This window comes from Acinonyx jubatus, chromosome A3, assembly GCF_027475565.1.
Source record: "Acinonyx jubatus isolate Ajub_Pintada_27869175 chromosome A3, VMU_Ajub_asm_v1.0, whole genome shotgun sequence".
Lineage (NCBI taxonomy): Eukaryota > Metazoa > Chordata > Mammalia > Carnivora > Felidae > Acinonyx > Acinonyx jubatus.
Window position 1 is genome coordinate 72177056 of NC_069388.1, and position 25763 is coordinate 72202818.

Genomic DNA, 25763 nt, shown 5'->3' on the forward strand with positions numbered 1-25763 from the left:
CAGGTTGGAAGGGATAGAGAGGGGTCCCACAATTGGGACTTACAGCTGACAAGAGAACAATGTCTTGTCCAGCACTCTGAACAAATATTGTGCATTAGTGAGCTGGCCTGGAGTGGATAACCCATTGTGAAATGAGAGGGGACCTATTCATTGATTATTTACTGAACCAGGCGCTGTGCTAGGCTTTTGGATGGACAGGATGGGCCTGGTCACTGCTCTCCTGTAGCTTCCCTATAAGGGAGAAGACAAGCATCGAACAGATAACCACAAAATATACCTATAATTACAAATTGTGATTATGTGCTGCAAAGGAAAAGTACAGGGTGCTGCGGGAGCATTTAACAGTTGCTGAATTTAGATTTACTTCCTCTCCACACAAGTGATATTTAAGCTGAGGCCGGTGGGATGTGTAGGAGTTAGCCAACAAAGAGAGGTGGGAACATTGTTCCGGGCCATCTGTATGAAGGCCCTGAGGTGGGAAAGATCTCAGCTTTCCATGAAAAGCAAGAAAACCTAGGGTGGCCAGCCTAGAGACACCCACAGGAGTAGATGGGGCTGGCGATTTTCTAGAAAATGCTTATCTCCCCCTAGAACATTCCCAAAGAAGCAAAGGTCAGGTCCTAGATGGTTCCAAACTCAGGTACATCGGTTGCCGTCTATGAGAAACTTCACCTACATCTGTACCAAAGGATCTGTTTGTCCAAGAACAGGGACTCCGAAACTTAAGTGAGGATCACAGATCACCCGGCGGCTTTGTTAAAACACAGATTGCTGGGTCCCACCCTCAGAGTGTCTGATCTGGTAGGTCTGGGGTGGGGCCCAGGAATATGCATTTCTAACAACTTTGCAGATGATGCTGAAGCTGCTGGTCAGGAACCACATTTGGGGAACTGCTGCCTTAGGATTTTGGAAAAGAGCCAGAAAATGAATGGAAAACCGTCCTGCTCATGTGAATTTCGCTATAGGCTGACCACAGGTTTTGCAGCCTCAAGCTGAACTTGGGTTTGTTGAAGAGTCCTAGGGATCCAGAGGCTTGGCCAGTGTTCTGGGGAAATAGTACACCCAAAGGGGGGCCCTTTGGCCTGGAGAGAAAGCTGATGGACATGGTTGCCTCTTTCTCCTCGCAGGTGTCAACAGGAGCCTACAAGCGCCAGGTGCATGAGGTACCCCTGGGGAAGCGGGTCACTGAAGCCGTGGCCATTGAGAAGATCACCTGGGCCTCCTGGACAAGGTGACTGGAGGAAAGCACTTCTTCTTTGTAATGTTTATTTATTTTTGACAGAGAGCACGAGTAGGGGAGGGCAGAGAGACAGACACAGAATGCGAAGCAGGTTCCAGGCTCTGAGCTGTCAGTACAGGAGCCCGACACGGGGTTTTAAACTCACGAACTGTGAGATCATGACCTGAACCAAAGTCGGACGCTTAACCGACGGAGCCACCCAGGTCTTCCTGGAGGAAGACACTTCTTAAGGAAAAGATCACAAGGAAGTTTCTTAGGCCAGACTCAGCCTCCAAGTTTGTATGTGGCCCAGATGTAAAAAAAAAAAAAAAAAAGCTCAGAGATAGAGCTGTCTTGTCTTTGGGGACTGAAGGCGGGGGCAGGAGGCTTCTTGAACCTGGGCTTTTGAAATGCAAAGCCCTCCCTTTTGTGTAATCCCTTGGTCCTACATCTGCAAACTCACCCAGCATGTTCAAAGGGAAATTACCTCCCAGCTTTTGGCTCAGCCCTGGTGCACTGCAGTGGAGGCCTCCAGTCGCCAGGAGGGACGGGAGGGTGGGAGGGCCGGCATTGCCACTTAGCAGGATAAGGAGCAATGCGTTGCCAGTTCAAGGGAAAGGACACCACCAAGCTGTGAGCTTGAAGGTGCCCAAGCATATACACATCCAAAAGGACTAGAGGGCGGAGGGAGTGAATCAAAAATGGAGGGAACTTTTCTCTTGGGGTGCAAAGGAGGGGGGCAGAGCAGAGCAGTAAGAGCTAGGTCAATGCACAGGGGAGCAGGGGACAGAAGAGACACATGATCATAGCCAATGATGCAAAATAGCCCTCTCTTCTCCTTATCCCTGGGAGGGGACACCTGACCACAGGAAGCCTTCTCATGCATCTCCTTCTGACACCTCTTCTTACTCAAAACAGCATTCTGGGGGATGAAGTCATTGGCATCTGGCCACGAAATGCGGACAAGGCTGATGTCAACTGCGCGTGTGTGACCCATGCTGGCCTCAACATTGTCACAGGAGATGACTTTGGGCTGGTGAAGCTCTTTGATTTTCCATGCACAGAAAAATTTGTGAGTCTTCCTCAGAGGAACTCCCTACACGGCCTCCAGGCTCTTTCCTGTAGTCTACAGGAGGCAGTGGCCATATCTAGATGGCCATCGAGAATCTAGAGCAAGAGGAATGTTGTTCCAGTCCTGTGGAGATTTGGGGACCCCTAACTTTTGCATCTCCCTTTGGAGGGGAAGTTCTGGAAGCCGGGAGAAGGGAAGTTGGGAGGGGGTACAAATTGGCCATCCCAGGCAAGAATGGGACAGGAAAACCCATCAGTGAAAGGTTGGCTAAAAGAAATGTGCAGACGAAATGGGAATCCCAGGAGTGGAGGATTCTGGGACGGGGAGATTTGAGTCCTGGAAGTAGTCTGTGGTTTCCAGGAGGAGCAGGGTCTCAGCGGTCTCCATTCACTTTTGCTCACAGGCCAAACATAAGCGTTACTTTGGCCACTCAGCTCACGTGACGAACATCCGTTTCTCTCACGATGACAAGTATGTGGTCAGCACTGGAGGAGACGACTGCAGGTATGAACATGACTCACCTGCTCTGGTTCCCCGGGCCTGGTTGTTACTCCCTCTTCCTGTCCCCACATCAGGTGTCCCATGGGACACAGGGAGGGGCTGACATCATAGTGACAACAAGGACTTGTCATGTATGGTCTGGTGACTCTGAACCCAGGTCTTGAAGGGCCCGTGTCCCCAGTAGAGCTGTCCTGGGATTGGTAAGAAGGGGAGGACAGGATTCCTCCTCTGAACATTGCTGGGTGGAGGGACAGATGAGTAAGGAACTCCAGGTGGCTGATTTCAGTAGGACAACCCAAGGCATCATTGCATATAATCAGGTTAAAATGGCCTTGATCCATAGGTCTTTTAACTCATAACTTCCAGCTGATCACCAGGGTTCTTAAGATGGGTGATTAGGGGGGCCTGGGTGACTCAGTCAGTTAAGCATTGGTTAGGTGTCCGAACTACTGATTCTACCTCAGGTCATGTTGGGCTCCATGCTGAGCATGGGGCCTGCTTAAGATTCTCTCTCTCCGTCCATTCCACCCCTGATGGGGAGCACTCGCAGGTGCTCTCAAAATTAATAAAAAAAAAAAAAAGCCTCAGTCACTGTGAGAAACAATAAGGGTGTCACCCAGTTTTACATGAGATCTGGTGAGAAGTCAAGCCATTAGGCCCAGTGCTAGTTAGTAGCAGGAGATCCTCAACCAGCTATTTGGACTGGGCTGCTTTTAACCTTAACTGCTGCTGAGTGTTAAACAGGCACATGTTCCATGCGAGGTGTGACTGGCCTTCCAGTGATTTGGAAGGACCCTTACCAGCCTGCTCCAGAGATGACATCAGCCTCTTCAGCCTTTCCAAGAAGGCCACTTTCTCTTGTCCCTCCAAGTGCATTCCTTATTTGGATTGTGGAGGAACAGGACAAAGTCATTCCTGAATCTCTCATTCTCCACCTCTAATGTAGTTGAAGGGCTTTACTGCAACATGAATATAGGTTTCTGTTCAGCCCAAGCAAAACTCTTGGGGGGGATAAAGAAGTGTAGCAATCCCGATATATATGTATTTTTAAAGTTTATTTATTTATTTAGAAAGATAGAGAGCCTGGGAGGGGCAGAGAGAGAAGACAGAATCCCAAGCGGACTCCGTCCACACTGTCAGTACAGAGCAGAGCCCGAGGTGGAGCTCAAACCCATGAGCTGGAAGATCATGACCTGAGCCAAAATCAAGAGTCGGACACTTAACTAACAGAGCTGCCCAGGTTCCCCCAGATATTTTTAGTGGTCTGAGAGAGGTTGTGGAAAAGGCACCTGTAGAGAATGTCAACCCACTTCCTATCCAAAAGCATGGTGTAGAAAATGGCCCCCAAGGACGCTGATAGCCCGTGGGAGAGCACCATCTCCAGTCTGCTGTGCCAACAGCGGCTGGCACTTAGAGCCCTTGAGATAATACTGCCAGCAGCTCCCTGTGGAGTGGAAACACCCATTGAAAGCAGCACCCGCCAGACTGTGAACAAGCCAGCAATAAGTGAATTGAGATCCGAGGTGACTTTTGATGACGATGAAAGGCTTAGAAGTAACCTTTAAAATGCAGGACCCCTAGGCCTTTGTAGTCCTGGGAGCCTATTCTGATCCCTGGCTCTATGTTGAACACTAGAAAGGGTTCTCCTACTCAAGTGGAGTTGATAAAACCTTTTCAATAGTAACAAGAGAAGATAGTGTGAAGTCAAATTGCCAAAAGTCCTTACATTCAGCACATTCAGGCTGCTGAGAACCAAACAAAACAGAAAACAAGAACTTTTTAAAAAAGCAATAGATCTTTATTATTTTTTTTAATGTTTGTTTGTGAGAGAGAGAGAGAGAGAGCGCGCGCACATGAGTGGGGAAGAGACAGAGGGAGACACAGAATCTGAAGCAGGCTCCAGGCTCTGAGGTGTCAGCACAGAGCCTGACGTGGGGCTCAAACCCACAAACCGTGAGATCATGACCTGAGCCGAAGTCAGATGCTTAACCAACTGAGCCAGCTAGGCGCCCCCCAAAAACAAGCAATAAATCTTTAATTGGTGACAAGATCCCCGATTTGCCTTTAGAAGTTGAAATGTCCAACACATATCAGCTAAGCTGGACTCGAGAGCACTTGGTAAGATTGTTTTTTGTCACTTGACAAAGTTATGATGCCCAGCCATACAAGATGACAGTCTGATCTGCCTTTTCAGTGTGTTTGTGTGGCGATGTCTGTAAATGCCGGAACCCTCTTTATTGCTGCTGCTGCTACCACCCAGCAACTGCAGGGGCAATGACGAGGCCCACCAGCTGCTGGGAAAGGCCTACGCTGCGGGCCGCACAAGTTCCAAGTGCTAGTGAAGTGGGGTGACTGCTCCCAGACTCTGGAATCTCCAAAACTGTGATGCCAAGAAGGTCAGTTCTAAAATGTTAAGAGTGCTTTCCTCTGTTCCTGAGACTATACTGACCACAATGACAAAAAAATCCTGCTAATGTAGCCCACCAACGAAATTTAAAGCCTCAGTTACCCTGACCAATATGTAGCTTTTAATTTGCATCAAAACTTTTACAAAAGATGTTTTGCTATTATGTTTCTATATACTTTAAAAATGTTCGTTTTTACACATGAGTTGAACAAGACAGCTTAATTTAGATGCGCCTAAAGCACTAGAAATATTGATAGCCTCCGTTCTCCACATTTAGCTTTCAAAACCAAATGAGCCATGCACAAACAAGTTGAGAAACTTAATTTTTTAACGTTTCATTTGCAGAGTTTTATATCCATTAAGTGCCTTTGAAAGTGTCCAGTTGTGTGGGCTGCTGTCTCCCCTCCCACAAATTATCTCCTTTCTACATATGGTGCTAAAACTTCAAAACTGAGGAGGGCTACAGGACCCTTAACAGATTCCTGGTCTGTCACCCATGTCATGTGTTTATGTCGAGGCTTCCTGAATGACATCAGTTCCCTGCTTGAGAAGTAGTGGCAGGTGAGCAGCAAAGAAACTTAAATTCAGGAGGGAGGGGGTAAAAATGGGTTTTCACTGTTTAGTGCCAAACCTACAAAATCCAAAATAGAAGTAAAATTAACCTCTACTACAAAATAGTAGGAAAAAAAAGAAAAAAAAAGCTCAAGTGGGTCTAGGATTAACGAACTCTTAATCCTAATAAATGCGGGGACCCAAGGCTGCACTGGGTCTGCCACCCAGTGGGACTGACTTGACACCACGGATTTGTTCAGGTGAACTGATCTAGGTCAAGTCCAGATAAAAAGAAAAAAATCTCAGCAGAACAAATTCCTAAGCCCAAGCAATATTTGAAAGATTATTCAACAAAAACAGGCTAGCTTGGCGTTCATCAGAGCTGGCTAGATGACACAATGTGACCTGGACAGTATTAACCAGACGACATCCCTGACCTGCCTCACTCTTACTTCACACTTGGCTCACCACGGACTCCAGGAGGGGCTGACAGCACACACCGCGAGGAAGGCTGGTGAGGGCCTGGGGACTCTGAGCACACGTGCACCCATCAGTCCTTCCCATCAGTGAACCAAAATTCTGGGTCTTGAGTTTCTGGCTATTTGCAGTTGTCAGTTTAGCGACAGTGAAATGAAGCATTTTCAATTAAACAGATTACTAACATTTACCCCAGAAGTGCTTCAGCATTCTAAATGGATTAGATCACCAATGAAGCTATTTTTATATGCCAAGTTATGAATGCCTTACATTAATCCCCTGATAGGCTGTCGGGTCCCCAGTTAAGAGTCCCTGTGCAGTCCTGATTCTGTTTTCTGTAACCATGTAACTGGCGATGCTGAGTGATGACCATGTCTGCCTATACTGTACCACCAACCTTTCATAATAATCAGATCTTGTATTGAAATAACCACGTGGAAATAAATTGATCAATGAGGATATGTACAACTATATTTACAGAGCAATAGTGTCTGTGTCAAGAAAACTTCTTAAATCTTATTTGTAAACATTTATATGGTATGATTTTATGTGTTTATCCTGCACTGTGTTCTATATGTTAAAATATTGGTGCATGAATTTATTTTCAATTAGCAAAGTATAAAAAATACATAATTTGAAAACATTTTGTATGTGTCAAATAAATTTGATTATGTAAACACAGCTGCACTACGCACTGGAAAGCTTTCTAAGAGTACAAGCCACGGCTCACTAGTTGAAGCAAAGTCTACTGTGTGTATACTTTTAATCTGGTGCAGATTCATGGAGCCAAAATACCAAACATATTTTGTCTATAAGCTTTATTGATACTTTGCTTTTACAGTTCACAATGCATTCCACAGATTCAGTACAGCTTAAACCACAAATGTATAAATCTTCATTTTATAATTTTTTGCATAACAAGGTTTGATATTTGCAAACAACGTTTTTGGAAGCATTAGATTCAGTCCATAGATTCAGAGTCTGTGACAAAATGAACTACAGTAAGTCTGTGCAATGAAGTTTATGCTGAGGAGTTCTATGTGCATGGCATCGTTTCATGTTGAAAACAGATGGTAGTGCTCCTAGAAATAGATTTTCTTTTTCTAGCTTATGTGCTTTGGAACTACACACGTATAACCAATGACTCTCTGAAATATCAAGCACTGTGGGGTAGCCGGAAGGTAAAGGTCTAAGCTTTGTGAAACACTATATATAGATATATATATAATCTATATTTACTTATATTGGCAATTAATATAACAGTAAGATTCACAATACACCTAGAACATACCAGAAAGGCAAGCTTTTTCACTCTTGCTTTAGTGGTATGATCTCGTCTAAACATTGCATTTCAGAAAATCTGCATCAATCTACACAGACCATACACAGTGCACAAACTGTGAAAAGGATTATTTTTTTCAGCTTCACTTTCTCTGCAATTCCCAAAAAACAGCAAGACTACCTGCAACAAAGTGTAATATACAGCTTTCTCAGATCTTTTTCTATTCACCAGTGCCTCGTATCGGAAAAACAAGTATGATTACGGTTTAAATCCATACATAGCAGCTTACAATACTTAAGATGATGAACACATGGCAGTCAAGACAGGTAATTTTCCTCAGACACCGCATTGCTAAAAATAAAGATCTGTGAAACTGCAATGTCAAGGTTTCCTTCTTCCCTGACCCTCCCCCATGTAATCAAACGAATATCCCCTTTTAAAGATAAACTATTGTTAATGATTTCTGGCTTTTTCATTCAGCTTTGCGCTTCAATCCAGGGATTTTCGCTTGGATTCTACAAATGGAAAGGTTGGGACAAAAGGTCAATATAAATATTTTTAAATTTTAAGTATTTTAAAACGCTATCCTTCAAGAACTACTTGTATATTGCTCAGCTTGTACAAGAAATGAATCTTAAGGCTGTCAAACTACAAGCTGTAATTATGCCACTTTGCCTGACGAATTAGATTTAAACAAAGCCTTAAATACAACAAAAAGCAAACAGAAATCAACGATTCCAAATGTAGAGAAAAATCGTGTGGCAATACTGTCGCACTTTTTAAGTGTGATTAAGATTTGCTACCCATTATGTCTAGAAGATGAAAATACAAAGTCCAGTACACCTTGTCCTTAATAAAAAAGAAAACAAAAGTTGCAGATTTTAAGTACTTACTTAGCCATAGCATCTTTAACATTCTTGTTTGCAAGTCCTAGATAATGATCTATCTGCGCCTGAAAGAGAGGTATAAAGGAGTTACTAGAAAATTAACGTTGGTAGAGTCTTATTAACCGTTACTCTGTTCCGGCAAATTAAGGGCTTAATAAAGGCTTAAGAAACCACATTTTTCATATTTATAAGGCTATGGAAACTGGCAATAATACATCTGTTTGAAGTAATAAAGTGAGACTTGTATCCTGAAATCTATACTTAAGAAATTACCTGATGCCGTTCATAAATAACAGGAACGCTGAAGAGTGAAATCAGAGCTGCAAAAGGAAATACACAGCCTTTAAAATCGACTGGGAGGGTTTAGGGAACAAACACGGAAAATGGTAAACTCTTAAGATAGCTAGGCAGTGTTCCTAACAAATGAATAAATACACAAGGATCTCCTGGAGGCACCTGCTGGTGGGGAACCACTGCAGAGCTGTGAGTGAATTAACCAAGGGATGCTGCAGGAACCACTCCTAGCTTAAAATCACGTCACACAGACCTTATAAAATACAGGCATCCCAGGTTAGTGTGATTTATGCCTGCACCATCAGATGAGGCCAGCCCCCATCTGGTTTATCACTATTAACTGGAGCATTCTTCAGGAACTAAAGTAGCAATTCAATACACAGTATCAGTATCAGCAATTTAGCTGAAGAGATCACAACCTCAAATATACGTCCTGTCTTCCCCACAACATAAGAATTCTCTCCACTACAATGTCTCTTGGGGTGCCGGGATGGCTCAGTCCGTTGAGTGTCTGACTTTGGCTCAGGTCATGATCTCATAGCTTGTTGAGTTTGAGCCCCTCATTAAGTTCTGTGCTGACAGCTCAGAGCCTGGAGCCTGCTTCAGATTCTGTCTTCCTTTCTCTGCTCCTCCCCCACTCTCACTCTCTCTCTCCCCAAAATAAACAAACAATACAAAAAAATCCTTTAAAATGTTTTTAAGCTCCTACACACAATCATCTTTTATTGTACAGTTTTTCATTCAAATAGTTTTATAGACTTACCCAAAATCAGTAGTGTCAGACCATTGAACAAGGCACCAACATAGGTAAATACCCACATCAACACTGCAAACTGTAAGAAAATAACATTAGCCTATTAAAACCACAATTCACATGAAGTTGAAGCTTTCAAATAAAAGCATCCCATCTAACGGCCTACCTACTAGAGGCCTAATCGTTGGAGATTTGGTACATATGGAGATTTCATCTTGAAGTCACCAGTCTCAATTCAAAATTTCAGAATCCTAATTAAAATAGATTTGATTCATTTTGTCTGGACTACACTACCAAGTAGTTGATTCAATTTTCTCTGAGATCAGAAAACATGCCAAAGGTGTACCTTCCTCCTTCAACTTTAATACAGCATTTAGCTTTTACATGGGAAGACTGAAAAGGGATGAGAATTTGCTATTAAACCTGATTTTAAAGCACTAAAAAGTACTTCAGATCCACATGAGCTGAATAATTCAGACATTAAAATCTCAGACATCTGAATAAGTAACAGTGAGGCAGGAGTACTTATGATCAGTGAGAATGGGTTTCAGGTACCAAAATTACCAGCTCTGGCATTTTATAAAGGAACAGAAGCACTGGCTGCCGAGTGATACATGTTTTAATAGCCACAGTTAACCCTGGGAATGAGGATGTCTCAAACTTGTATATGTATTAATAAAACTATTATTATTCTTTTGGTCACTGCTTTCTTTATTTAACAAACACCAATATAGTTCTTACTATATTAGTGCCAGGCACAGTTTTAAATGCTTTACAAATATTAACTCATTTATTCCTCTTAACTTGATGAGGTGGGTGCTATTATTACCACAGCAGATACAGACAACTAGAGAATAAAGAGTTTTAATACCTTGCTAGCAGTCAGATTTCACTGTCCTCTTTACGGGTAGGGGACTGCAGTGAATTAACTAAACTCTCCTACTTCAGTAATCATGGTCTTAAAATCTAGGTGTGTGTGTATGTGTGTGTGTGTGTGTGTGTTTTAAATCATCAAATAAAGCAGTTTGGGAAAGGCTCTTCTAAAAAGAGATTTCATTTTGAGAAGTCCTTTGTTTCCTCTTCATACTTTATTCATGAAAGGCTGGACAAGAGGATTGCAGAGTTTTCTTTCCATTCTAAAATTTGGTGACATCATATAGTACAGACTCAATGACATGATAGAAACAGTTCTTGGAAGACTTAAAACACAAAGTCAGTCTGGATTTTATTATTCTTAATCAGTAATACCTTTGCTTTCTATTAAAAGCCTTCATGTGTCTGGCATTAGCTCTGCCCTAGTCAGCAGGTAACACAATATGATGCCACCGTCTACAGTGATTAGTCAGGGACAGACAACAGCCCTCCATCTCCTAGAGGAGGGATCAGCACACCTTTCCTTTCAAGTAAGATAGTAAAATAATAACCATGTTTGCTTTTATGGGCCATAGTGGTGGGGGAGGGGGTCTTTCATATATTCTTGGAATGTTGTCTCTGAATAGTTTTTGAATATTATCCTTTAAAAAACATAAAAACCATTCTTCACTCTCAGGCTATATCAAAACCCGCCATGGGTCAGACAGTAGTTTGCAGACCCTTGAACTGTCTTCCTCCAGATACTCATTCATTCAACAAAATTCGATCGCCTACTAAGAGCTGAGTACCACGCAGTAATTAAGGTGTTGAAGCTCACATTTACTACAGGTTAGGAATACAATCTGGATTCCTCCACCAACTTCAGTTCTACAAATAGCAACACTCTGGTTACCTCTACAACTGAATTTAATGTTCAAGTGACCAAATGCCAAGCATTCTTAATACCTGCCAACTGAAAATCAAAAATTAAGTGCTACCTTCCCCTTCTCCCACCACCCCCCTCCCCACCCCGCCTCAGTCTTAGCAAGTGCCAAGGTAAGAAAGGTCTGCAGCATGACTCCAGTTAGCAAGGCTTTTCCGTCTCGGAGTTTTACAGACTCCTATTGCAGAAGCTAATTTTAACTTCTGCATTTAAGCAAGTTTGCTAAGGAACATTTTCATGTTTTCATCCATCACTATCGACAAGTCTAAAAGGGAAAAGCATCTACCTTCCACATTTTAAAATAAACTGCTTTAGCAGTAAAGACACCTTTGTCATGACAGAATTCAGATACTAACACACACACAGGCTAAAAATAAGTCCTAATTTGGTCATTAAGTCACCCACAAGGCTCCACTCCCAGGTCAGCAAGGAGAGAAGCCCAAGACTTCACACCTAGGCTATCTAAGGGACTCAAATGTCCCTGGACTTGCTTCTTGCAAGACACTCTTCCTAAAAGCCACATTACCCATAGGCAAAGAAAAGAACAGAGGGAGAACTAAATGTGGAACAAGTGACTGACAGGCACGAAGAAGCATGACTAAGGACGGAGGCAGACAGATAGACATACACATTCTCCCTCTCGGGGAGGCATGTACACCCTGGCTCCACAGAATATTGCCGTGCAAGTATGTCAGGCCAATGTTGCCCAAATTTCCCATTTTGAGAGAGAAACCAGAAATTCACAATTTTATGTATCACAGAATTTTTAAATACTGCAAAAAATTTTACATTTCAGGGGCTCCAAACAAAAATGTTAAGTAAGGTTTTCCAGAGAATACACCATCAGAAGAGAAAGGAATGGTAGTTAAGGACATGCATCTAGCAACTTCACAATTACTGGAACTGTTATATAATGAAAGCAACTAACTTTTTTTTTCCTTTGGCAAATATATTAGGTCAGTTAATCTCATCACAATGCCAAAAGTTAAGTGCTATTATTATCCCCAAAGAGCAAACCAAGACAAAGAACAATTAAGCAAGTTGCCAGACCAGAGGTCACAGTGATCTAAAGTTTATCTGACTCCAGAATCTATCTGCTGTGCCATACAGTAAAACCGCCTACAGAGTAACCATTATTAATGGAAATTTGTCACGAATGTGCATGATGTCATTTTTAAACTCAAAATTATTTGATCTTTTTTTGACATCTACAGCCTTATTCATTGGTATCACTTTGCCTACATTTTCCCTAGCCCATTTCCCAATTTTTCTGTGAGCCAGAGAAAGCAGAAACTGTCAAAATGTGTATGTTAATAACTATATAAGAGCCCAAGAACTAAATTTCAAAGTTCTTCTGGGTCAGCTATTTCTGGAGTGCAGACCTTTTTTGGCTCACTTTCAGATTTAAGAACTGTATTCTGGAACATTATGAATGCCTGATGTTCGGACAACTATAGCTAGAAATTTTCTTACAATTTTAACATATTTTCACTGAAAGTCACGGAACTGTCATACTGAATTCAGGCTTTATCACCCAAAGCTGTGTTACAGAAAAATAAGAACCTTTGCCTAAAACACATGGCATCTGGTAAATAAAATTATTGGATTTTTTTCTTGAGATTTGAGGTTTCAAAAGCCAGGATCCCACTAATGAAACTTGGAGCCTTACTCATGAAACTCCAAAGCTGAGCCCAGTGGGGACTGTCAAATATCCTCCTTTTACAACAGGCCTGGTGGTAGTGGGAGGAAGGAGTGGGGGGGAAAACAATAGCCTGGGGCTTAGAGTTTAATGCCACAACTTTCAAAAACTGTGATTCTCCAGGCAATATCCACAGATATCCCAATATTCCTTCCTTTCCCCAACCCCCCTTCCTAGTAACGAGTAAATTTTATAGCTCCCAGGTGGTTCCAATCTGCAGCCCAGACTGAGAACCACTGTTTTAAAATGAACCCGATCAAAGATCCCTCACACACAAGAGCAATCACAGAATTAAACCTTAACTAGGTGGTCTAAATATGTTCAACTACCTTAAACTTGTTTTCTTGTAGTCATGGATCTTATTTAAAAGTTAACAAATATCAGTGGGTTAATAAAATTATCCTGCCTCTTTCTGACTTCTCAGAGACTAATAAAGTACACCAGGCTAAGAAAAGGCTACATACACAGCTTTTCCTACTTAATTTTACTACAGAACATTCCTCCTTTGCTTTCCTTTCATTCATTCTCCTTTCCCCGCCTGATGTCTGGCACTCAATGGAACAAATCCCTTTAAGAAATATAACCTTTAAAACAAATCCTGAACGCTGGACAAAACATTTGGCTGCAGTGAAAAACTAATGTTTGAAATAAGTTCTACTGAATGGAATTAGATATATTTTGTTAGTAATTCTGCCATATTTGACTAAAATTAATCCTTTGGGAAATATATTGTTGCTACACCTGTGGACATGTGAGATCTTCTCTAGGACTTAGAAGCTTGTGATTCCCTGCAAAGGAGCAAAACAAATTGAACTACTGCCCGGGAATTTAAAAAGGAGAAATTGCAAAAACATGTCTTATTTGTATCTGTCCAAGTCAACTGCCAAAAGGAGTCTTAGGCCAGGCACAAAGATAACCACCATCTCACATCAGGTCTTTTTCAACAGGCCTGATTGCTCATGAACCTTGAGAGTTTTGTTTTGTTTTTAATCACATTTGAAAGAATAGGCTCCTCTCTCTCACTGTCAAGGAAAAAAAAAAAAGTAATGAGCAAAGGGATGAAAAAGTTTCACATGCTAAGAATAGTGGCTCTAAAATTTTCTAAGGAAGAAGGTTTCAAATAAAAGTAATGGTAACTGTGACCCAGAATCGAGAAATGTAGATTATATAAATTTGAGGGCACCAAATTTATGAAGGCAGTGAGTTATAGAAAAACCTCTTTCAAATTTTTGTTTGAAAACTATTATTTTAAATATGCCACAGAATTTGATACCGTGTGTATTTAAGAACTACATTTAAGAACTTGTAAATGAGACTCCCACTCATTTTCTTGAATTTAGGGTGGTATCCGTTTTCCTAATGATGAATCATACAAAATCAAAGTAATTCCAATTAGAAGCTGGTGCTTATTTTGGGATGAGCACTGGGTGTTGTACGGAAACCAATTTGACAATAAATTTCATATTAAAAAAAAAAAGCTGGTGCCTCTAAGTTTTTTGTTTGTTTGTTTAATTTTGAGAAAGAGTGTATGCACACAAGCAGGGCAGAAGCAGAGACAGACAGAGGATCCAAAGCGGCTCTGTGCTGACACCCAACGTGGAGCTCAAACTCAAGAACCATGAGATCATGACCTGAGATGAAGTCAGATGTCCAAATGACTGAGCCACCCGGGTGCCTGTGGTACTTGTAAGTTTTTGAAAATTCAGTGTTATTTAACAAATTCATCTGGAAACTGGAGAGACCAGGACTATTTATTAGCAAACTTTCAAAAGACTGAAAATCTAAATATAGGAAATACAATGAATCAGTCTAATAGGGCCAACATTTCTCTTTTATACTGAAAAAGTTAAAAAAAAAAAAAAAAAAAAAAAAAAGAACTGCTTGCTTTAGGGAGAGAGAATAGGGCTCCCTATTAGCTGCTGTGGCTAAAAGGGAAAAAGTAATAGAAGGAAAATCATTTTCTTTAAAAAGAAAACGCTCTCTATATAAACAAAAACTGTGGAGGACTAAGAGTGGTAAATGCTCAAGAATCTATCTACAGAAAAGGAATACTATTAAGTATTTTTTAGAAAGAGCCAAGAGTGTCAAGATTTTTGTCAGCTTTTTTCAGTAAGAGACATTTTAGGCAAGTATCCTGTGTTTCTACATACAGTACCCTTATTCAGTGGAAACAAACAAATGGAATGTGTACCACTCACATACAATAACATTAAGATTTTATTTTAATTAAAGGGGGTCAAAGGGTAAAAAGAAAAAGTTTATTGGCTTTGGAGTTACCCTACTTACCCCAGGACAGGAAACAAAAAAGAAAGAAAAGGTTTAACTGAAGTCCCGCAAATAATAGAACCACCAGGCTTATCAAGGAAGACCCTTTATGTGTATTATCAGAATTTACAACTGAATTACCAAGTGCTTCATACCCATCACCTTCGCAAAGGTAGGGAGAAAAAGACACACCCTGCCTTTTATTCTTTTGCCTCAACAGGTTTTGAGACCTAAATGCAAACAAAGTTCATTCTATATGTTAGTATATTGAAGCACCAGTTATTTGTTTGGAGCCCAGAAGAATCACCACCTGGGAAGTCATCAAGCAGCTTTCCTTGAGCTCTGGGATTGCCAAAAAAACACTACTAAAGGAAACCATTCAAGTAACTTTTCTTTTTCTCTTTTCAGAAGTACTGCTAATCTGTAAGGACAAAAAGTAGTAAACTATAATTCTAACACATGTCCTTTTTTCCCCCCAACATTAAGAAACAATGTTTGTTTTAAAAAAAATAAAAAACGCTCATAAAAATAAAGTGTTTCACAAACTAAATCTGCCTCATTATGTGCCATTTTCTGCTACAAAGTCACACATATAACAAAGTCACACATATAAAAGTCACTGAAGGCAAAAATTTATCAAGTTCAGTTTCTCTCGCTTATGCTAGCTCCATCATGAATAACATACCTGCTTAAAAAACAAAACAAAACAAAACAAAACAAAAAACCAACGACCTGCGGTAATTTTCAAAGGAAATTGAAAATTGAGCTTTAACAGCAAAATGAAATAATTCATCTTCTAGAAGTAACTTATTCATAAAATTTCCTCATCCTATTTTCACGTATCTGTAATTTAAAAGGTGTTTAGAGTATTTCATCAAGCCTCCTCTAACGTTTTCATGCTCCTCTAGCCTTTGCCAAGTATTGCCACACATAACTGTCTACGCCTAGAAATGTATATAGATGACAATAAAATCTGAAAGAACAGAATTTTCTTTTGACTAAAGACATGTGGAAACTTTCAATTAAAATTTGTAAAAACTGGAACATAACACATCATTCCCAGATCAATTTGTTTTATTTTTAAACAGATTTCTTTAAGAACATCTTTTAGACATACAGAGCGCTGCCTTCATGGCTAAACTGTGTAAACATGAAGGATGACTTTTGGTTTCTATCTGTTGCAATTTTTATTAAGTCTACAAAAACAATGACTCTCCTCTATCAAGCTTCATAATGCTTTTGTTTGAAGTCACCCCCCACCACCAATTTTTGACTGCTAACTTCAGAGATGGTCCTTTGCTGTTTGAAACTTTTATCACTACGTATAGTGTGTTTTCTCAACCAGTTCCCACCCACAACCACTTCCTCTTAAACCACACTAGTACCTTTCTCCTCAATGGTTCACATGTTCTACCCCAGCTATAAGCTATATATAGCATATATCACTTCAATGAATAGGAACTGGCTTTTTGTGGCACTCATATGTACAAGGTTCTATTCCACTTACTCCAAAGGATTTTGTTTTTTTCCCTTTGAAAGTAATTAATCAAACATCCCAAATAACACAGCCATCATAGTTTCATTTACAGACTGACATCAGATAATATCAAAGCACTACTACAGAATGTCACTAAAAGCAAGCACTCTATAGATACAAAAGAAATATTAATAAAAGGAAACTAAATGATTTTCCATTAATGCCGTTAGTAAGTAACTGAGATTCCCAGTCCGAAGCTGAAAGGACACAGCTGAAAATAATGTCCATCTACTGGCTTATTTAAAGCTAAGATGTTTGTCAAAAGCACTGAGCATTTAAACCTATTGTAACCTGTTCAGAAATTGCTTCACTGAGTCAAAAGGCCCAATCACGGTATTGCTATGATATCCTTGGTCTGCATGATAAATTGCTATCTCATACATATCTCTCACCAAAGAAAAATTATAAATACCACCGTAGTACATTTCTACCCAGGCTTAGACTGGAAATGAGTCTATCTTAAGCATGATCACAGACAGTAACACACAAAACACAAATGGTAAGTTCTATGTAAAGAACTCAAGTCTCAGTGCTTAGAACTCATGTTACAAGGTGATTTAGTGCTTGCTTTGAGTCAGTGAACTCCAGGAAAGTTTATTTGCAAGGTGAGACTCTAACAGTCACTCTAGCAAAATCCAAAAACTGAAGAAAGACTTCCAGTAATTACTAACTGAAGATTAGTTGAGGTGTTCCAAGTATCAGAACTTTTCCAGAATAAACATTTCGGGAAAGAGTCCAAGATATAAAATAGCTTATGTGTGTATATAAATCACACATAAGCTAAGAAATTAAGTGCTAGACTCTAAAAGAAAGGCAAAGAGATTAAATCACATTCTGGTATCAAATCTAATCTTCATTCCTACAGTGAAAATTCCCTTTAATGTTCTCACTTTTTTTGTTGTTGCATTTTTTAAATTTAATTTTTTATTTTAATTCCAGTACAGTTAACATACACTGTTATATTAGTTTCAGGTGGACAGTACAGTGTTTCAACAACTGTATACATTACTCAGTGCTCATCATAAATGTATAATTTTCCCACTTCTCATCTTTATCATCTCCAAAAGTATGAATTTCTAACTTATTTTCCTTTAAAAAAGAATAGTACTTTCTTCCATCTCAAATAGTTGATTGGATTCTAATTTTTGACACTTAGGTTGACAGTACATCTTTGTCATTTGATTTCACTACATACTTGTCATTTACTTTTAATATGGAAAAGTAGAATTTTACACTCCAGTCTTTTGATATTGAATTCTATGTCAAAAATGAAGAGCAAATAAACTTACCTTCAGAGAATCAACTAAATCATCAACTAAAAAGAGGCGTCTCAGTTCTTTTATCGTGCAGTTCACATGACCAAGAGCAGAATTACTGTATTTCTGAACCAACTCCTCAGATATAGCGACTTCAGATTCCAAATATGCCCTGGAAAACAAAACACATCCTGTCACTGATCAGAGTGATTTTTCCTGGATGTCTGTCAATCAGCAATTACATATCTGTAAAAAAAGACATTCACAAAATACTTTACCATAAAAAACCTACTCTTTCTAAATGAAGCACAATGTAAAAATTCACCAAGCAATGGGTAGATTTCATTGATATGCACGCTGTCAGCTGATGAGCACAGAAAAAAGCATTTGCTTTCAAGTCAGACTGAACTGGGCTTGAATCTTAAACTCTGCCACTTACTTGTCTTGTGTCACTTTGGAAAGTTACTATCATGAGGAGTCACTGAATAAAGTGCTTCTTAACACAAGCAGGCACAAAGAAGCACTCAATAAATGGTAGTTATTATTAGGGACTTGGTTTTTTTCTTCAAGCTGACATTAGGCTGTCATTGGGTTTTCCTAACAAAGATTCTATCTGTTCCCAAATACTACACTCTCGCAGTCTAACTTTCAGGGGAAACTACCCAATATCTCAAGGCCCAGGCTGTGAAATGGCTGCCGGAAGTATAGTGCTAATGCTAGTAAAACATAATAGTTACTGCCCTTTTAGATGCCCTAATCTATACTAAGATAGCTGGAATTGTTTTATGTAAGAAGAGAACTGTAATGAAGAAGAAAAGTCATCTGCAGGAATGCAAGGAACTGTTTTATCAGTTATTGTTTCAAAGCAGCCATTTTATCTTGGCAGAGTACAACCAACTCAGAAATGCTAAGAACTTTTCTATCTGTCAGAAATAGCTACTTACAACCCCAGTCTCTCCTCATCATTCCCCCATGTCTATGGATACTAGCTACTCATACTGGAAATAACAGTCCTCTGATAACTCCTTATCCTATAGTTTCCTTCTGTAGTATGTCCCAACTATGTCCCTTCATTTTTACTCACGATGCTAGCACTCTAGTTCAAGTGTTCATTTATTTACAACTGGGGTATTCTTATCTGTCCCCAAACCAATCTCTAATCTGTCTGCATCCTAATCCATTCCTTCAGCCAATGCCAGATCAGTTTTATTTGAGCTATCCTAAACAGTGCTATTTAGATTGACCTCAGGTAGGAGTTAGGACACTTGCTACTATCTAGATAAGGTAACTTTGTGAAGTCATTTGACTTCTCAGGGTCATGATTCCCACTTGAAAATTAAAGAAACAGACCTTCTTAAATCTCTTCAGGCTCCAACGTTTTGTGATTCTATGGTTCCAAATTTTCAACCAGAGCTCTCCTCAGCCTTTCCAACCTGATTTCTCACTACTCACTATGATGCAGCCAAATATGAGCCATTCATCAAACATTTTTTAATCTTACTGCCTTTGTTCACCATACTGTTTTCCCAATCCACACTGCTCTCCTCTCACCTCTAGTAATAGCATATCTAGTCAGTTAGCCTGTCTGAAATCTCACCCATACATGAAGCCTCTGTGGCTCTTTCTTCTCTAAGACACTATTATGCAATTCTAATGCACTCTTTTGTAGCTTTCTTTTGTAGCAGTATTATAGTATTGGCCATATCCAGCCCTGGAAATGTGTATACTTGTACATTTTCCCTACTAAAGTATAAACTATTAACAACCAGAAATATATCTTTATTACAATGGCATAGCACTCAGCCAACTTTTATTGATTAACCAGCAAATATCAAATTGTTATTATCAAGTTAAAAATTATCAAAGACTCACATCTACCCTTAAATCAGCAATAATTTATTTGTATAGCTTTAAGAAACACAGAACAGAAGCAGATAGAGCTTGAAGTTGGTATTCTGTTCCTTTGTACCACTGCTCTTATCCTTGCTGAAGACAAGATGCCTGGCAGGCAGGCACACATGTGGCCCTCTCAACCAACGAAGTACCATGGATACTTACATTCATTCAACCGGCACAGACGTGATAGTATAACCCCACGCCAGCACTGCCAGCATCTTGTCCAGTGACCATAGGTATCAAATACAATTGAAGGGTGCCACTGCTAGCAGTGTGACTGGGAGGACTTAGAAAAACTGTCCAACAGGATTAAACTGGCATGTTGGCTGAATTTATAATGACTATAAAAAAGGCTTCTGAATGAAAAATAAAGTGTTTCTAAGGAAATAAAGAAGGAATCACTAGGTTTTTTCCCCAAAAGTCTTCTTTAAAATCAAACAACGTCTGAAATTTATATCGTAGATAATTTAGAAGTTTTGGCTTGATAATGTTTTTATATATTTCAGTATAACTAACTAAAAACCATATTCCTCTATGATTTATGGCATGATATGGCTCTGCCATTTATTTTGAAGCTGCAATTTCAAGTTACTGAACTTCAAGTATGTTTCCCTCTCTGTGAAGTGAATAATACCATCGGTCTCATTGAGTTTTGGGGAAAATTCAGTCGGTACATAAATGGCTAGGGACATAAGAACCATTCATCAATGTTGGTCTCTCCCTAAAACTTATGTAGCATCATTACTTAATACGAAGAGAGCTAGAGAGAAACAAATAACCAGTCTTTACAATAAGCAAAATGATGGAGCTCTCTTCTGTAAAGTGTGAAAATCAGTTTACATTTACATATTAATACCAACTAGATAACGTTCTAGGTAGTTACATACTCATTCATGCCCACATAGATACTTGCCTTACCAAATAGTTTTTTAAATATTCAGGATCCATTTGAGAAAAAAAAATTCCATATACAAAAACAATCAGAGACCATTTCAAAGCCATAATTTAGTGAGATAGGAAACCAATCAATCCTCAGATCATTTGCACCTAGTGTTAGAGAAGCCTTCTTCAAAAAGTTCCATCTTGAAATCAAACAGAACCAAATAAAAAAACGTAATATATAGGGTCATCTGAGAAGCTAAAAAGGCAGCATCAATGGGCACAAAACCCTAGAAAGGGCACATGAGAGAGAAGATAAAGATATGTGGACTTCATCCTGTAGTGAACAGGGAGCCCGTATGCCTAAAAATACAATAAAAGTGGTATTTGAGAAAAATTAATCTGACAACATCCATAAAAGTCAAAGTAAACCAAAGTAACCAGAACCCAATTTGGTAACAAGTGAAGTCCAGCCAGAGTAGGCAAACTTTTTTGTAAATATTTCAGGCTGTGAAGTCTATATGGTCTCTGTCACAAGTATTTAACCCTGCTATTAGAGCATGATGAAAGCAGCTAAGTGACGGAATATGGCTATGTTCTAATAAAACTTTATTTACAAAAGCAGGCAGCAGACTGGATTTGGCTACAGCTTATGGACTTGTGGTCTACACTGAGGCAGCAGGGGGGAAACAACACAACATAGTTATCTTCTTTATGTGAGATGCTAACAAAGATAACATCAAAATTGGGAGCCTGACATGAGGATAATAGTGGTGTACTGATAGAAATTGACAAGTCTGAGAAAAAAAGGTTCATTTAAAGACATAAGGAGTTAGTGGTTGTCAGGAGCTGGGTAGGAAGTGACTACCAATGGGTACAAAATATCTTTTTGGTGTGATGAGAATATCTGGAATTGGATGGTGATAGTTGTACAATTCTGAGAACATACTAAAAACCACTGAATTTTATAGTATGTGAATTAAATCTCATTTTTTTTTAAGTGAGGGAAAAACATGGTAAATCTGAAGTGAGGGCAGAAGACCCAAACTGAGGTTTGTCCCATTACCAGTTAGATATGATGCTAGAGAGTACTTGTAAAAAATAAGGGCAAAAGATGATAGTTTAGAGACAAGAAGCTAATACAGATGCTCACCAAAGGGTAATACAAAAGTATGCCTTAGGGAACAAGAAGAGGAAACTAGATAGAGAAGGGATGGTAAGACAGCATTATATAAAAACATACACTGTTGGAAAGAAAGGTATTTCTAATATCAACATGAAACGTATGCAATAAAGAAAATATAACTTTCATCAATCCTTACCATGTTAAAAAGATAGCTTCCAAAGTAAAATTAGGGAACCAATACCTAGTTCTAATAAATATATATTACTAACACACAGCAGAGTTAAGCAAGTAACACACAATCCCAGTTTTCTCCATCATGAGCCCGTGAAATGACCTTTAATCTCAAAAATCTCAAAAGCAGATGCTTTTGGAATAGGTTTTGAGCAAAAATCTACAATTATCTTTAAACAGTAAAAAATGCATGCCTGTAATTCTACAAATAGAATGAAGTCTCAAAATTAATCCTGTTTACAGCGTTGCCAACGTGTGCCTTGTTTTCCAGACATCTCACCTGAATGGGTGGCCTTCATCTGATTTCTGGATAGCTTGGATCACACCCTTATATATCCTAAAGCTGATAGTCACAGAGAGCAGGGCCAAGACAATGTAGGCCGTTACACTCACAATGCTGAATACTGTCAATGAAAGCAGCAGGAACAAGCTGGCACCAAACACTACTCCAGTCTTCTTAATGTCTCTCCAGTAGAGGAGGTCAACAACTAAAAATTAAAAAAGAAGAAATCTGAAATTAGAACATTATTTTATCCATTTGGATTTGGCACACTTATATTTGCTCCACCTATAAAAATAAAAAGGTCTCTAAAGTACAATCAAAACCTAAATTGTTAAAGAAAAATGAACTTTGTAAGCTGCATTTTAAACCCATCTAAGCTGTAAATTAGAATCATACCTACATCGATTTCTATTTACCATCAATTTTTCTCATGCAAATCTATTTCCCTCGTGTCCAAATCAGTCTGGCTAGACAAGATTGTTCCATTCTCAAGCCCAGTACAGCAGACTTCTAATCCAAAACAAGCGTTCTTAAAAACCATCTTGAAGGCTTTCAAACTTTGTTCAATGCAGGATATAAATACAACTAATTGAAAAAAACCGTAACACACACTCACTAAAATAATAGATACTTCAGTGATGTAAAAATGTATTTATCTGCAGAAAAACCACTAACTCAAAAAATACTAAGAAATTAAAACTACGAAAAACCACGCATAGGTGTTCTACAGTTCTTCTTTTAAGAAATCTCTCTTTGAGGGGCACCTGGGTGGCTCCGTTGGTTAAGTGTCCAACTTCAGTTCAGGTCATGTTCCTGTGGTTTGTGAGTTCGAGCCCTATGTCACAGCTCTGAGGTGTCAGCACAGCTACTTGGGAGCCTACTTGGGATTCTCTGTGTCTCCCTCTATCTCTCTGGCCCTCCCCTGCTCATTCTATGTCTCTCTCTCTCTCTCTCTCTCTCTCAAAAATAAACATTAAAAAAAAATCTGTCTTTGGGAAACATAATAAAATTGTAACCTAACCTGGCTATCATTAAAGCAAAAATTTCCTATAAAACACTAAAGACAAAGGGAAACAGCTTTTGGATTACCTGAAAAGCTACTTCTCTGTGAGTGTAGATAAATATAATGCCATAAAAATTTAGGTGTAAAGAAAAAGAGAAAAACTAAATGTGCTACACTGTTATATAATGTTTATTAATAGTAAGGAGTCAGACAAAGCCAAACTTAGCAAGTTTGCTCTTGGCCTATGGTCAGAGAGCCACTGGGGATCAAATAAGCATAGGCCCACATTCTTAAGGTCAGGTTATGTACAACCCACAGAGAATTCTGCAGTGTGCCCAAGAGCTCTTGAATTCACAGGCAAAACATAATTTGTCTATGGATTGTGAACAGGGGGAGGGGTGATATTCTTACAGTAAAATAAATATGGATATATTCTTGAGTAGAATTTTTTTAAATTTTTAAACATTTATTTATTTTTGAGAGACAGAAAGAGGCAAAGCATGAATAGGGGAGGGGCAGAGAGAAAGGGAGACATAGAATCTGAAGCAGGCTCCAGGCTCTGAGCTGCCAGCACAGAGCCCAACGTGGAGCTCAAACTCACAGACCGTGAGATCATGACCTGAGCCAAAGTCGGAGGCTTAACCGACTGAGCCACCCAGGTGCCCCTTCTTGAGTATAATATTAAATATCCATTAGTTAGTTAGTTAGTTAGTTGTTAGTTTTTAAGTGTATTCATTTATTTTAAGGGGAGGGGCAGAGAGAGAACCACAGGCAGGCCCCCTGCTATCAGCATAGAGCCCTAGGCAGGACTCAAACTCACAAACTGTGAGATCATAACCTGAGCTGAAATCAAGAGTTGGACACTTAACTGACTGAACCTCCCAGGAGCCCCTTAAATATCCGTTAATGTTTAATGTAAAGAAGGTAACAAAGAAAAACCACATTTCCAGGAGCTGCTTTGGTCTTGAGGCTCTCTAAAGTATGTAACTGTCCTTTACTGTTAGCAGTACTTCTGTGGGGAAAATTATGCATGTGAAATGTGAAATGTAAAATGTTAAGATCATCTTGAAGCCCTGAATTCCTGTTAGTATATATATACCATGAGTACTGATGAACAGATTTTAAATGCCCATCACAGTCTCTGACACACAGTGGGAGCTCAACATTCATTATGGTTGGGAAGCATTTATTCTACTCTGCTAACCATGATTTGATTCAAATGCTATTAATTTAATATTCTATATATGATTTACAGCTTTGTTTTCAGACTTTGATTTCATTTATTCATTTTCCCCATCTCAAGTTCATTCCAACCCTGCCTAAAACATCTGCATCAGTTTTGTTCTATTCAACTTGTTTCTACTATTGTACCAATACATTAGCACAACTGAGAAATAACCAGAACTTGAAGCAGTGTACCTATGCTATCAAAATGATGTCATGAATAATATCATACTGAATAAAGAGATAGCAAGTGATGCTAGGAGTTTTATGACATTCAGCAAACATTTATTGAGCTGATACTGTTCAAGAAATTCAACCTAGTAGAATGAAATAAAAACCTAAAAATGGGGATGTGGACTTTTCTTTAACGCCCTAACTCTAAAACACTACAATTCTAGGGAAGACCAGACATATAAAACAATGACAAAAATAATAAAATAACTATTGCACCACCATGAGAATTCATCAGTAAAATAAAAAAAAAAAAAAAAAACTGGAGGAAACTTTAAAAGACTGTGAAAAAGAAACTGAGCTGGGTCCTAAAGAACGGGGAGATATAGAACATATAAACATGCAGGCCTCACTGCAAGTCTCTGCTAGGAATGGTTCTCATAATTAATGCAGTTTTTTAAAACAGGGTACAGTGAAAGAGTAGAGGAAGCAAATGATAAAGACTGCCCTTGGTAATGTAATTCTTTCCTGTGAGGCTCCCCTGTGCCCCAAGCCAAGCAATTAGACTCTAATGTTGTTATCACCTACACTCCGTACATTAGCTATATGACCTCAGGCAAGTCACTAAAATCCCTCTGTACCTTGTTTCTCCATCTATAGAATGTATATACAAATAGGAATGATATTGTGAGAATTAGGTGAGAAAATGAACTAACAAAATTTTTCATTAATAAGATAACAAATATGATGGACATAATATAGTGCACAGCATATAATAAATTCTTAGTAAATGTAGGGCTGTTAGCTGCTGTAATTATTATGAACACCATCACAGTCACTATCACCAATCTTATCCAGGTGTTAAATATGAACAAAAAGAAAAGAAAATTTCAACCTTATGGTTAACTTGTAAGTTAATGAATTGTATTGCTGTTATAAACATGTTACTTTAT

The 25763-nt window shown here is 39.2% G+C and overlaps 2 protein-coding genes across 6 annotated transcripts in view; one reads left to right on the forward strand and one right to left on the reverse strand.

The window, feature by feature from the left end:
- The window catches only part of EML6 (EMAP like 6), a 271245-nt gene extending 260567 nt beyond the window's left edge, over positions 1-10678 (forward strand). The window contains exons 39-43 of one of the 2 annotated variants that reach the window (XR_008289307.1): positions 1128-1231; positions 2138-2291; positions 2695-2795; positions 4987-5188; positions 5545-10678. Coding sequence is in view for 1 of the 2 variants with exons in the window: in XM_027072439.2 (XP_026928240.1) it covers positions 1128-1231; positions 2138-2291; positions 2695-2795; positions 4987-5011 (384 nt within the window). In the remaining variant the exon portion in view is untranslated. Of the gene's footprint in view, positions 1-1127; positions 1232-2137; positions 2292-2694; positions 2796-4986 lie in introns of both variants that reach the window. The other variant, XM_027072439.2, reaches the window with a different exon arrangement.
- The window catches only part of RTN4 (reticulon 4), a 71997-nt gene continuing 53265 nt past the window's right edge, over positions 7032-25763 (reverse strand). For all 4 annotated transcript variants that reach the window (XM_027072442.2, XM_053200605.1, XM_053200606.1 and 1 more), the window contains 6 exons: positions 22410-22617; positions 18031-18169; positions 9455-9524; positions 8671-8717; positions 8404-8462; positions 7032-8025 (listed from right to left, as the gene is read on the reverse strand). In XM_027072442.2, coding sequence (XP_026928243.2) covers positions 7983-8025; positions 8404-8462; positions 8671-8717; positions 9455-9524; positions 18031-18169; positions 22410-22617 — 566 coding nt within the window. In that variant the 3' untranslated portion in view covers positions 7032-7982. The remainder of the gene's footprint in view (positions 8026-8403; positions 8463-8670; positions 8718-9454; positions 9525-18030; positions 18170-22409; positions 22618-25763) is intronic.